At 39.0% G+C, this 15086-nt stretch overlaps 1 protein-coding gene across 1 annotated transcript; it reads right to left on the reverse strand.

The window, feature by feature from the left end:
* Window positions 1-4424: 4424 nt before the first annotated feature.
* Window positions 4425-9693, reverse strand: GKN1 (gastrokine 1). The gene is made up of 6 exons (XM_065891314.1): window positions 9656-9693; window positions 7782-7835; window positions 7559-7693; window positions 6502-6612; window positions 5207-5354; window positions 4425-4519 (listed from the first exon to the last, which is right to left on the reverse strand). The coding sequence occupies exons 1-6, from the start codon at window positions 9665-9667 to the stop codon at window positions 4425-4427; spliced, it is 555 nt and encodes a 184-aa protein (XP_065747386.1). The 5' UTR covers window positions 9668-9693.
* Between the last annotated feature and the right edge of the window lie 5393 nt (window positions 9694-15086).

Genomic DNA, 15086 nt, shown 5'->3' on the forward strand with positions numbered 1-15086 from the left:
TCTCACAACTGGCCCTTTGATCTTCGATGTACATCACATGCTAAATTAAGCTTGTCATGTATCACACACACATGCATACACATGACCTATTGGGAATTTGTTTTGAATTGCACTGAATCTATAGATTGAGGGAGAGCTGACTTTCTTATAATCCTGAATTCCTAATTTATGACCATGGTTTATCTGCATTTATTCAGTCTACCTTAATGTGTCTCAATAAAGTTTCCATAGAAGTCTAGCAGATCTTTTGTTTAATTTATTACTTAGTGAGATTGTATCCTATCTTGCCTCAAACTCCTGCAACGTCTCTCTATTTTATAAAATTCTAACACTGGCCTGCAAGGCTCTTCATGATCTGGTTCCCCATTACCTCTTTGCCTTCATCTCCTTCTATTCCCCATTCTGCTTGTTCTGCTTCAGCCACGTTGACGTCCTTGCTGTACTTTTAATATGCCAGGCACTCTTCTGCCTTAGGCCTTAGCACTGGCAATTTTCCTTTGCCCATAATGCTTTTCTCCCAGAAATATTGGCATGGCTGACTATCTCCTTCAGTCTTTGTTCACGTTACCTCTTCAACAATGCCTATCCTTATTAAAAATTACAAACTGCCTCGTATCTCCTGGCATTCTTGATTCCTCTTACCCTGCTCTGTAGTTTTCCCTTAGCATTTCTCATTGCGGTACGCGGGCCTCTAGCTGTTGTGGCCTCTCCCGTTGCGGAGCACAGGCTCTGGACGCGCAGGCTCAGCGACCATGACTCATGCGCCCAGCTGCTCCGCGGCATGTGGGATCTTCCCGGACCGGGGCACGAACCCGTGTCCCCTGCATCGGCAGGCGGACTCTCAACCACTGCGCCACCTGGGAAGCCCAGCATTTCTCATTTTATATCCTATTAATTAATAGTAAACAATACTATCCTACCAAATATCCTATTTATTTACATACTTGTCTGTTTGTTGAATGTATTTGTCATTTATTTTTGCCTCCTGTAACTAATATTTTAGCTGCATGAAGCAAGGATCTTTTCATTTTTATTTGCTGATGAGTTTCAAGTGTGTGCAATAGTGCTACGCATATAGCAGATACTTAAGAAATATTCTTAAATAAATTAAGCAATTTTTCCTAGGTATGTCATATCTTTTGCTGCTATTATGCATGTTATTTAAAAAACTAAAGTTTCTGTATGTTTGCTGCTGACATATTGAAATGCAATTCATATTTGATGGTTATTTTTGTATTCAGAAACTTTTCTAAATGCTCTGACTCCCATAACTTATCTACAGATTTGTATTTTTTACACAGAAAACCATGGCATCTGGACATAATGATAGTTTTTTCTTCTTTTCTTTCCTTCTAATCTTTATATTTAATATTTCTTTTTCTTACTTTACTTACTTTCAGCACAATATTTCTAGAAGTTGTGACAGCAGGCATCTTGTTTTGTTTCTTGTTTTAATGGAAATGCTTTCACTGTTTTACATGCTGCTTAGAGTCTGTTTAATGAAGTTTTAGGTGGTCTTAGTCTATTTAATGAAATTTCTTTTAATTCCAAATTTCCTAAGAATTGCGAATGAATATTCAACTCTATTAGGTAATTTTGCTACTATTGAGATACATCATAAGTTTTTTGTCTTTTGATCTTTTAATGTGGCAAACTACATTATTGATTTCCTAATATCAAACCAACTGGCATCGCTAGGAAAAATCCCACATAGTCACGCTGTATTATCTTTTCTACACTTTGCTCAATAGGTCTGCTATCGTTTTGTTGAGATGTTTTGCGTCTGTTTTTATGACAGAGATTGCCCTGTACTTTTCCTTTCTTATACCTGCCTAGTTTTGGAATCAAGCAAACAGTATTCTCATGAAATGAATTGGAGAGTACATCTCCCCCTGCTCCCATACATTTGAATAGTTTTATAAGATTAGAATAATCTATATTTTCAATGTTTGTAAAACCTCAACATAGAAACCATCTTGGCCTGGAATTTTCTTGTGTAAATAGAGCTGCAGTGAACATTGTGGTACATGACTATTTTTGAATTATGGTTTTCTCAGGGTATATGCCCAGTAGTGGGACTGCTGGGTCATATGGTAATTCTATTTTTAGTTTTTTAAGGAACCTCCATACTGTTCTCCATAGTGGCTGTATCAATTTACATTCCCACCAACAGTGCAAGAGGGTTCCCTTTTCTCCACACCCTCTCCCTCATTTAATGTTTGTATTTTTTTGATGATGGCCATTCTGACTGGTGTGAGGTGATACCTCATTGTAGTTTTGATTTGCATTTCTCTAATGATTAGTGATGTTGAGCATCCTTTCATGTGTTTGTTGGCAATCTGTATGTCTTCTTTGGAGAAATGTCTATTTAGGTCTTCTGCCCATTTTTGGATTGCGTTGTTTGTTTTTTTGATATTGAGCTGCATGAGCTGCTTGTATATTTTGGAGATTAATCCTTTGTCAGTTGCTTCATTTGCAAATATTTTCTCCCATTCTGAGGGTTGTCTTTTTGTCTTGTTTATGGTTTCCTTTGCTGTGCAAAAGCTTTTAAGTTTCATTAGGTCCCATTTGTTTATTTTTGTTTTTATTTCCACCTCTCTAGGAGGTGGGTCAAAAAGGATCTTGCTGCGATTTATGTCATAGAATGTTCTGCCTATGTTTTCCTCTAAGAGTTTTATAGTATCTGGCCTTACATTTAGGTCTTTAATCCACTTTGAGTTTATTTTTGTGTATGGTGTTAGGGAGTGTTCTAATTTCATTCTTTTACATGTAGCTGTCCAGTTTTCACAGCAGCACTTATTGAAGAGGTTGTCTTTTCTCCATCGTATATTCTTGCCTCCTTTATCAAAAATAAGGTGACCATATGTGTGTGGGTTTATCTCTGAGCTTTCTATCCTCTTCCATTGATCTATATTTCAGTTTTTTGTGCCAGTACCATACTGTCTTGATTACTGTAGCTTTGTAGTATAGTCTGAAGTCTGGGAGCCTGATTCCTCCAGCTCAGTTTTTCTTTCTCAAGATTGCTTTGACTACTCAGGGTCTTTTGTGAATTTAATTTCTTATCCTGAAATAGTGATGTGACAATTCTTCTAAGAAACATGGGATTCACTGCTTCCCAGAAGTCAGCTACATGACATTGTGTCCAGTTGGTGAGTCATGGTTTTCTTTCTTTCTCACTCATAAGAGGGCAGTACCTAAGATCTTGATCTTTGATGGGTTTTTGACAGGTTTCCACATCCCATGGCTTCAGGATGTTTTGGAAGTTCTACTATGCTGGTAGTACACTTCTTATGAACAGCAGTGGAATTGCCTCAGGATAAAGAAAATAATTTTTCCCAGTAGGGACTGGTAAATATTGGCATTTTTCGAAATGCTGGGACTCAATGCGTTTAGCTTTGTTTGTTAGGGTTATTCAGGGATACCTTATATGAAGACATGGGAATGGATTAGATATCTATTATTTTATGCTATCCAGGATTTTAAAAAATATATATGGGAATAATTTTTTTAAATGAACTGTAGTTTCATACTGGAATACACAACATTAGGCACATCTGTTTTCTCTGAGATCATTCTCCTTCAGTGGAGACCCCAATGCTGTACATGTACCATGTGACTTCACTCCCCTGGCCATCAAAGAGTAGAGGTTGTGGGCTCTTGAACCATACAGGGTGAAGAAAAATTGGAATTTGGATTCAAAAGTATTAGACTTGACCTCGTGAGCTGGAAAGACACATAAACATGGGAGATGAGGCTCACGTTTTGGTTTGACCATCTTCTGCCATGAGTACAGTAAACGTCATCAAGATGGAAAGAAGAGGGAAGCTGAATTTAAGAGGAGCAGAGAAGAGCTAATATGTGGCTTCAGGGAGAGAGAAGGAGACTTGAGTCTTGGTGCCAGTATAGTTCCTGTTCTCAGTCATTTTGATACCAGCTGCTTTCTTGCCCTAAGAGTATTTTAGATATTCCAATATCCTTGTAATACACCTCCTCCCCTTTTCTGGCTCAAGCTACTTTGAGTGGATTTCTGCCCTCGCTGATTTAAAACGTTACTGTACACATCAATTATAGAGCTGTCTTCACGGTAGTTGGATGGTCTTGGAACTATTCCCAGAGCTGTGGTTAGTAGTATCTGAAGCAGCTAAAGGGGTTCTTTATAAGGGACACATCCTGAGTATAGGCTAATGGCTGGGTCTAATGCACCTTGACAACTTGCTGCCACCACATTGCCTTTTTTTCCAAATAGAAATCATAAAGAATTTTAGTGTAAATTGAACTCAGTGCTAAATAGGTTTATTGACACTTAAAGAAACCAGACAGGACTAGGAGAAAACATCTCAGAATGACATCATTAAAAACCATTAGAACCCATATTTTTCTGCGTAGAATATTCTGATGGCTAAGCCCACAGCAGCATTTTTTTTTTAGTTCTCCACTGTTTCTCCACAGAAGGAAATGTTCAGAATCCAGAATATATCAATATTGAAGCATTTTCCTATGTATAAAATCTGGCTTGGCTCTGATAAAAAGAAAAGAAGAAACCAATATCAATGCCTTTTCGAGGACCTGTTTTTTTAAGGGATTAGAGGCAAGGAATGTCACACAGTTTTCAAACTAGCTCTGCAGTAATTTCAAGATTTAGCTAGCTAGCTATCAAGATTAAATCATTCAATTCAGAGGTCTGGAAAGTTGCTGTTATGTTAGGTCCCCGTGTGAACTCTTTGTTTTTATGTAAATTATTCTTTGAATGCCCAGAATTAGTGATTGTTTGAGCTATAAAAAGCCAATAGAGTCTATTGGTGTTCTCCTTTCATTTAGTGATCCATGCATTTCTTTAAATATGTCTTGAGTTTACTCTAGATTCACCCTTGAAAGGAAATATTTCAGGGTGGTTAAAAACACAGAGTCCAGAGCTCAAATGCTTAGGATTGACCCAGGCAAGGGGTTTGTGACCTCTCTCTGTGCCTGTTTCCTCATCAGAAAGTGAGAATAACAATAAAACCTATCACATAAGATTGCGGTCAGGAGCAAATGAGTTAACACTTAAAGCACATAGAATAGCGCATGGCACAAAGCAAGCGCTACAGAAGTGTTAACCTTGATTACCATCTCTCGAGTAATTGGTGTCCTCTGTGGACAAGCCCGGAAAATAGTCTGACAATCCCACCAGCATTAACTTGGAGTGCACAATAGAGAGGCTACTCACCTTGAATCTCTTCAGCCATGTATGTTGGTATCCCCTTACACATGGCAATGATGGATTTTCCAAACTGGTCCAGGTTGTTGACTTTGTCAGGGTTGACTGTGTATATCAGGCTCTTGGGAGATGGTTTCCCTAGTCCTTTACCCTGAAGCTGAGTGTGCACAAGACAGGTGGAAAGGAGGAGAGAGAAGGCGTGCTACGCCCAGTGGTTTGTTGGGTTGGGGGTTAGGTTCAAGGTTAACAAGGGGGTATTGCTTGGCTATAACTTTCCCATAATCAGAATGAAGAAGGATCAATTCCAGCCCTGTATATCTCAGAATTTTGTAGTGTCCCAAAGAATTTAGCTGGTTTGAAACCCCAGCTTTTCGTATAAACAGAAGTCTGAGGGTAAATTTATTCTGAAGGTTGAACCTCATTTGGTCATCTTATACTTCTTGGATTGATTTATATGATAATCGGTTTCTGAGAATGCAGTTTTCTCTACACTGTCAGCGAAAGTTACCCACTTATCAGTTACAGGGATATAAACTCAGGCTGACATTTTAAAGAATGATAGATCCCCTCTCCCCACCTACCCCAACTAGGGTTGCCAGATAAAATACAGGACACCCAGTTAAATTTTAATTTCAGATAAATAACAGATCATTTGTAAGTATAAGTATGTCCCAAATATTGCATAGGACATACTTATACTAAAAATTACCCATTGTTTATTTGAAATTCAAACTTTACTGGGTATTCTCTATTTTTATTTGCTACATCAAATAACCCAAACCAACTCTTTTTTTTTTTTTTTTTTTTGCGGTACGCGGGCCTCTCACTGCTGTGACTTCTCCCGTTGCGAAGTACAGGCTCCGGACGCGCAGGCTCAGCGGCCATGGCTCACGGGCCCAGCCGCTCCGCGGCATGTGGGATCCTCCCAGACCGGGGCACGAACCCGCGTCCCGTGCATCAGCAGGCGGACTCGCAACCACTGCGCCACCAGGGAAGCCTCCTAACCAACTCTTGCAGAAAAAAGTCCTTGAAGTACTGAGGGCTCCCACTGGTGTGAGCAGAGCTTTGCTCGGCTAACAGTAAAGGTGAGGTGTTTTGATCGGCTTCTGTGGAGGCAGGTGTGAGCCACAGCATTCGAGTGTGGTGGCAGCTCTCTCTCCTCAGGCGATTACCAATTCCTCTTTCCCTTTTTTTGCTCCACAGAACAATATACTGTGGTCAAGATTTCTAGCTGTGACCTTCTCATTATTTATTGGAAATCATAAGACTTCCCCGAGTAAAAATAAAAAGACTTTTATTTTTACCTTCTTTTCCTTGACCAGTGTATCAAGGGCTTGAAAAGAGGGCATGACTGCCTTGTTCATTTTGTGCACAATGCATGACTTCTTCTTAAAGAGCCTGGTTACAGCAAAGCCCTATTAAAGAAGATGGTAGATGGTAAGGAGTTATGTTCTCCAAGGTGCTTTTCTCATCAGAAATTAGTTTCACCAGCAGAGGGAAATGGAACTCTGAGATCACGATGAACTGGGATAAAAGTGTTGGATCTGACCCTGTTTTGCAATCATATTTATTGCTAACATTTGTAAGGATAGACCACAAACTCTTTGAGGGAGTGACTGAGTGTTGAACTTGCTTCAGGTTCTAGCCTGGGAAGAGTCCCTCAACATATGTCTATTCTGCTGAAATAAAATTTTAAATACTATCATATTTTAATCTCCTTTGATCTTCACAACACTTCAAGGAGGCAGGTAAGACAGGAATTCATTTTCTATTTGACCAGATGATAAAACTGAAACCATAAGGAGTTGGCTTTTCTAAAGTACAAAGTTTGTTAAATATAGAGCTGGTAATTGCAGAGCTGGGTGTTCTAACAAGAAACAACTGTTTTTTTTGTTTTTACTCTCTTACTAATTAATATTGTCATTTGCATTTCCTTTGGTCTTTTTGAGTTACAGATGAAATGTCAATTTCTGTCTTTTTAGAAGGAAATTGACAATAGAGTGAGATAGATTGTGTTTTGGCAACAGTAATATTATGAAGGTCTTTTGTCTTTATTGAGGGCTTCTGCAGGTAAGGCAAAAGATGTCATATTTGTCTTATAGACTCACAGCATAGTGGATCCTAATTACTATTCACACTGGTATGAATTTTAACTTACTGTGAGAAACTTATTAACAGCAATTATACCTAGGGAGTGAAACTGGGTGAGCAAAATAAGCATTTTTACTTATAACTCTATGCTTATATGCAGTTAGAATTTACATCATTTAAAATTTTTTTATGGTTAGCAGGCAATTTTTGTTGTCGTTAAAAAAGAAATGCCATTTTGCAAAGAACGGAAATTGCATGTGGGCTACCTACATATTCATAGTCCCAGAGGGAATTCCACGAGTCCCATCCGTTGTTATTGTCAACATTGGCCACTTTATGTTCATTGTTGACACTCACTGACTGCTGCCCACTTCCACCACTGTTGGCGCTGTTGACATTGATATTCTGTAATTTACAAGAAATTGACATTGATTTAATACCACATTTCTTTGCGAATGCATTTTGGTAACACACTTTAAAAAATGAGACTTACATAGTTAGCAAGGGCAGGAGTCAGAAAGATGCCAACAAGTCCAGCAAAGACAATCTGAAATCACAAATAACATTGGTCTGCTGTTAAATGGCAAAACGATGGCCTCGTCTTCTTTCTTTATCTAAGCTTATAAAAATACTTACTAACTTTACCACTCTATTGAGTGGTCTGTCTTTTCTTCTTCTTTGGTCTTCTATTTTTTTAACCATAGGAAGTTTTAATGATAATGTTGAATTGTAGGTTAATTATAAGTAATTATGTTGATTGTTTTAGAATTTTTAATGTAGGTCTTATGAAATACTGATGAAGTGTCAGTATATTGAAAAATAAAGTTGAAAATGAATAGCATATATGGTATGAAAATGGTTTTAAGTTCTGAGAACCACATCTGAAAATGATTTAATTTAATTTTCCTATTTATTGCCCTGAATGTTTCTTCTCTTCCTAGACCCCCTAATAGCAGTAGTCTTTTTATTTAAAAATTGTTTTAAAGTAATGGATTAGTAAGCAGATTGGATATGAATGATGAGAAGCCAAGGATGGGGTGTCTGGCTGTCAAATGTGCTTAGCAGAAGGGAAGTCAGTCACTGTCCCAGGATACCTGATGTAGTCATGTGTCATTGAGTACACAACGCTTGTTCTCAGAACACAGAGCTTTATGCAGGGTGCATGATTCTGGGTGCTTATCTTCATTCCCTTTGCCTGGAACAAAATGGTTTGAGAACTGCACTAGTAATTCAGGGTAATTTTAAAAATTGGTTTGATGTTTCCCCTGATAGTTTAAGAAGGAGATTAAAAAAAATGCAGAGGTGGAAGAAATTTTAGAGATCTATTAGTACAACATAATCCTTTCACAGATGAGGAAACTGAACTTCAGAAGTTGAGTGACTTGGCCAAAGGTGTACCTTTTGCTCAAGGCAGAACCAGAAGAGAAACCAGATATGACCTGTGTCTGGAGCTCTTTTTTTTTTTTTTTTTTAACCTTCCTATTAGTAGAACTTATTTCTAGGGATTTCCCTGGTGGTCCAGTGGTTAAGACTTCGCCTTCCAATGCAGGGGGTGAGGGTTTGATCCCTGGTTGGGGAGCTAAGATCCCACATGTCTCGTGGCCAAAAAACCAAAACATAAAAATAGAACTTATTTCTAGAAAATGATTTCACACTTGCAACTCCATTATGAAGCAGAGTCTGCTGTAATATATTTTAATGTTTAGTACGTCAAAACGTGAAAATATTTACCTGACTCTAGCGCTTCTGCATCCTGTTATGAGACACACAGCACCACCAGTTACTTTGGCAGAATTTTGTGGTCCATTTGCTACACTCTTCAGCCTTTTACATGGAAACACAAGTGAGATGTTGCACTAACTTCATGCTTCAAGTGTTTTCATGAATAAATGGCTACAGACAGGGTCCGAGGTAGAACTTTCTTAGAGATCCATTTCACAGGGGAGAATGTGACAGTAAGTCTCTTGCCAATTTGTTTGGATAATAAGCTTTTTATCTTGCCTGAACATACTCAGAAGTTTTGGTCAAAAAGGGAATTTAAGAAGGTATGAAAAGTCAGACATTTTCTAGGGTTAGAGACTGCTTGCTCTGTGCCCAGACCTGAATCAGCAGATCTGGAAAGTAATTTTTTTAAACATAGCATAGTGTAAGGTGCTCGGTTATCTGACCAATCCCAGTATAACGATCCTTCTCTATAGAGATGCTTATAAATGCCATGATTCCGTGAAAAGAGAAGAGATGATGATGATGATTTTTACAAAATTTTGCATTAAAGTGATATTGTCATAAGAAGCAGACCCCCTTAGCTCAGAATATTAACAGTCTCCAGTTATAAGGGAATAAATTCAAAAGGAAATATCTACTCACTGTGAACTTCATCTTGACTTCACCAAAGCAATGAAGCCAGGCATGGACTCAGAAAAAAAGTCTTCTCATATTTATACTTGACCAGCTTACTCAAGCTAGGTGTGAACGGGTGGGGTCCAAGACTTATCTTTCTCCATTTTCCATATCTGTGCTACGTTCTGGTGTACCAGGAAGCCTTTTGGAATATCCGTCTGGTTAGCAAGGTATTTTGACATGGAGTTGATCTGACTCACTGTTTGTTGAAGTTGAAGATATCAAAACAAACTCAGTATGATTTATGATAACTTCTGTTCCAACTGAAGCTGTGCGTGTGGGTATTTTATATATTGATATTACTCAGATTCAGAAAAAGAATCATCCCTAAAATCAAACAAGGCAAGAAACTGTGGGCCTTGTAGATAGCAGCTCCTGTAAGAATGTGGAACGGTTTCCTGTTCGTACCTTTAACCAAGCCACTGTGTTGCTTTTGCTTAGGCTAAACATGTTCTATTAGCTACTCCCACAAAACCTATAACCTTCTCTGCAATCCTGAGCTCTTTGGATGACAGGACCATACATCTAGTTAGAAAATCTGGGGCTCTCTTTGGTCTCTTTTCTAACCATCCAGTTAGTTACTAAACCTTGTCATTTCATCTCACGCAGAATTGATGCTCAACTCTGGCTTTGCCCACAGCTTCATTCACCTGGACTTTTACAGCAGGTGTGTAACTGATCATCAGTTACAACAGGTCATCAGTCGCTCATATTCCAGTGCATTTCCCCCACATTTTCCCTAAGGTTGTCTTTTAAAAATACACGTATAAATAAACTGACTCTACCATGTTTAGCAACTTTCACTGGCAGCCTACAAGATAAACTTCAAGCTCACTGGAATGGCACAGACGGTCCTTTATAATAAGGTTTCCAAAGTCTCCCCAGTTGTATCTGTCGCTCTATAAACCTATATTCCAGCTACACCACAGTTCCACTTTGGTGGGAATACTCAGGGTGGTTCATGCCTCTATGCCTTCGCACATGTAGTTCCTTCACCCTGGGGTGCCAACCCCTTGCCTTTCTCTAATTGGTAATTGCTATTTATTTTTCAAGGCCCAACTCACATACCACTGCCTCCATCATGTCTTCCCTGTATCCAAGGGGGAAACTTTTCTTTTTTTTCCTGGAGCTATAAAAGGAATCCCTGTCCTCTTATTTGTTTCTAGATAATTTAATTTTCAGAAATGATGTAAAAATAATTTTTTTAAATGTTTTCATCAGAAGCAGAGGGTAGATCTTGTCACTTGGGCAAACAAGTAAATAAATGCTCAAAACAATCTTGGAGGTGAATTACAGTTTCAATTTTTTTCCTGCTCTCTCTTACAAATGGAAGCTAGTAAATAAGATTGCTGAGGAGAAAAACTGTATCTCATGAATCACTGATCTATAAATTTCCCCTTTGGAAACCTTCCTGAGCCCGTGATTATCCGTATATGCATGGATTGGAATCACAGCACTGGGTCACATGGCTGTAAAGCTTGATTAACTATCCACATCACTTTCAGAATGTTAGCATGAGTGGATTAGTGTAGCTGTGGTAAGATTTTGTTTATGTTTTTAATGTGTCCACTAATCTCTTCCAAACTTGCTCTTTAGCTGCAAAAGATCACTAAGCCTGGGATGGAGGGCAGCCATCTGTGAAGAGGTTTCCTTTCTTTCTTTTTTTTTTTTTTTAACATCTTTATTGGAGTATAATTGCTTTACAATGTTGTGTTAGTTTCTGCTGTATAACAAACTGAATCAGCTATACATATACATACATCCCCATATCTTCTCCCTCTTGCGTCTCCCTCCCTCCCACCCTATCCCACCCCTCTAGGTGGGCACAAACCACCTAGCTGATCTCCCTGTGCTATGCGGCTGCTTCCCACTAGCTATCGATTTTACATTTGATAGTGTATATATGTCCATGCCTCTCTCTCACTTCGTCCCAGCTTACCCTTCCCCCTCCCCATGTCTTTAAGTCCACTCTCTACATCTGCATCTTTATTCCTGTCCTGCCCCTAGGTTCTTCAGAACCATTTTTTTTTAGATTCCATATATATGTGTTAGCGTATGGTATTTGTTTTTCTCTTTCTGACTTACTTCACTCTGTATGACAGACTCTAGGTCCATCCACCTCACTACAAATAACTCCATTTCGTTTCTTTTAATGGCTGAGTAATATTCCATTGTACATATGTGCCACGTCTTCTTTATCCATTCATCTGTTGATGGACACTTAGGTTGCTTCCATGTCCTGGCTATTGTAAATAGAGCTGTAATGAACATTGTGGTACATGACTGTTTTTGAATTATGGTTTTCTCAGGGTATATGCCCAGTAGTGGGATTGCTGGGTCATATGGTAGTTCTATTTTTAGTTTTTTAAGGAACCTCCATACTGTTCTCCATAGTGGCTGTATCAATTTACATTCCCACCAGCAGTGCATGAAGGTTCCCTTTTCTCCACACCCTCTCCAGCATTTGTTGTTTGTAGATTCTTTGATGATGGCCATTCTGACTAGTGTGAGGTAATACCTCATTGTAGTTTTGATTTGCATTTCTCTAATGATTAGTGATGTTGAGCATCCTTTCATGTATTTATTGGCCATCTGTATATCTTCTTTGGAGAAATGCCTATTTAGGTCTTCTGCCCATTTTTGGATTGGGTCGTTTGTTTTTTGATACTGAGCTGCATGAGCTGCTTGTATATTTTGGAGATTAATCCTTTGTCAGTTGCTTCATTTGCAAATATTTCTCCCATTCTGAGGGTTGTCTTTTGGTCTTGTTTATGGTTTCTTTTGCTGTGCAAAAGCTTTTAAGTTTCATTAGGTCCCATTTGTTTATTTTTATTTCCATTTCTCTAGGAGGTGGGTCAAAAAGGATCTTGCTGTGATTTATGTCATAGAATGTTCTGCCTATGTTTTCATCTGGCCTTACATTTAGGTCTTTAATCCATTTTGAGTTTCTTTTTGTGTATGGTGTCAGGGAGTGTTCTAATTTCATTCTTTTACATGTAGCTGTCCAGTTTTCCCAGCACCACTTATTGAAGAGGCTGTCTTTTCTCCTTTATTGAAGATAAGGTGACCATATGTGTGTGGGTTTATCTCTGGGCTTTGTGAAGAGACTTTCATCTGCTTTAGGAATTGTCACATCACTTCAGAGTCAGAGTGGACAGCGTGGTGCCTTTACACTCAGCCATGGGTAGTCACTTTGGTCCATGGTGCAGTGCCTAGGATACTTTTTGTGTGTCATATCTTACCAAGGAGTTGAGGTTGACATATTTTCCAGTGGGCCTATGGAGTGCTGGTCTGGAAGATGCTCCATGACAAGTAAATAGATAGATAGATAGATAGATTAGATAGATAGATAGATAGAGTTCAGGGTTCAATAATCTCCCTCTTAGAGATAGACAACTCACATTCACATATCAAATGTGCCCAGGAATCTGTTGAGAGGAAATCTATATCATGTTGTTTCATCCAGATTCTTCTAAACTTAACTGACCATAGAACCTGGTTTTTCTTTTTTCTTTTATTGATTTATTTTTCCTAACACCTATTAACATTCCTGTGGGGCAACTTCCTTAGGGAGAAAACAATTGTGCTGCCTCTGAGGATAAATCTTGGATTTTAAAAAAATTCCTCCTTTATATAATATTGCTATTTCAACAGCTTCAAAAATCAGAAGAACCTCTTCCTCTGTACTTTGTATGGTTATGTATGAAAATGTGTATATGTGTGTATGGCGGTGTCAACCCTGACCTCAACCCTAGTCTCATCCAAGGTCAAAAGTCTTAAGGAAACATGAGCAAATCTCTTGCTCCCTCCCACCCTGAGAGCTATGTTTTATACATTTCCTGTCCTCCCTTGAGAGAAAGACAGGACATGTCGATGTGTTTTTGTCACCTCCATAGAACCTAGAATATACTGGCACATATATGATGCTCCCTAGACCTATTTTAAAATTAGAATTGCATAAAGTAGATGCTCAAGCCAGAAGATAAAAAATGCAAAATATTTATTCACTTCTAATTTTTAGAGCCAGCTAGAGAGGTGCTGCCCTACGTTGGCTATAGTGACGCACCAAGGGAGTCCCAGGAGGTGGTGGTCCCAGTGCCCAGGGTTAGTGTGGGGCAAATCAGCCCCTGAGTAAATAAAGCCTGCTCTGCCCACAGATTTCGAAGCCAGGCCATGCCAAGAACCAGGCCCTATTTTATCTCACAGTGCACACAGCCAGGACCTCACCTCACCCCACACACTGAATGGGTGGGAGCCCTCTTTGTGGGGATCAAACAGGATGCAATCTGAGTATGATACACTCAGACCACAGATCTGGAGGGCCTTTTAGAGCTGTCCCGCATAAATCAGACTTCTATTTCCCTTCTTTTTCTCTGAGTGGAAAGGAATGTTTACTTACAGGGCACTTTTCCATCGTTAAATATCCTCATTCAAGATTCCTTCCCTGGTGTAGATGTGTTGATGGGCTGCCCTCACCGTCAGCATCTAGGAAGCCCTTAGGAATTTTGTCTTCCCTTTAATTCTCGCCCCATTTTCTGATATTTAGTACTTGGCTGGCCTTTAGCTCACGTGACTTCATGCTATAATTTCTTTTTTAATTTTTTTAAATTTTATTTTATTTATTTAACATTTATACAGTAGGTTCCTATTAGTTACCTATTTTATACATATTAGTGTACATATGTCAACCCCAATCTCCCAATTCATCACACCTCCACACCACCCCACCACCACTTTCCTGCCTTGGTGTCAATACGTTTGTTCTCTACATCTGTGTCTCAACTTCTGCCTTGCAAACCGGTTCATCTGTAACATTTTTCTAAGATTCCACATATATGAGTTAATATACAATATTTGTTTTTCTCTCTCTGACTTACTTCACTCTGTATGACAGTCTCTAGGTCCATCCACATCTCTAAAAATGACCCAATTTCATTCCTTTTTATGGCTGACTAATACTCCATTGTATATATGTACCACATCTTCTTTATGCATTTATCTGTCGATGGGCGTTTAGCTTTCTTCCATGACCTGGCTATTGTAAACAGTGCTGCAATGAACATTGGGGTGCATGTGTCTTTTTCTTTTTTGGGGGGGTCAATTGAATATTTTTTTAACATCTTTATTGGCGTATAATTGCTTTACAATGTTGTGTTAGTTTCTGCTGTATAACAAACTGAATCAGCTATACGTATACATACATCCCCATATCTCCTCCCTCTTGCGTCTCCTTCCCACCCTCCCTATCCCACCCCTCTAGGTGGTCACAAAGCACTGAGCTGATCTCCCTGTGCTATGCAGCTGCTTCCCACTAGCTATCTATTTTACATTTGATAGTGTATATATGTCCATGCCACTCTCTCACTTCGTCCCAGCTTACCCTCCCCCCTCCCCATGT

The sequence above is a fragment of the Phocoena phocoena genome, chromosome 14 (genome assembly GCF_963924675.1).
Source record: "Phocoena phocoena chromosome 14, mPhoPho1.1, whole genome shotgun sequence".
In the NCBI taxonomy this organism is placed as follows: Eukaryota; Metazoa; Chordata; class Mammalia; order Artiodactyla; family Phocoenidae; genus Phocoena; species Phocoena phocoena.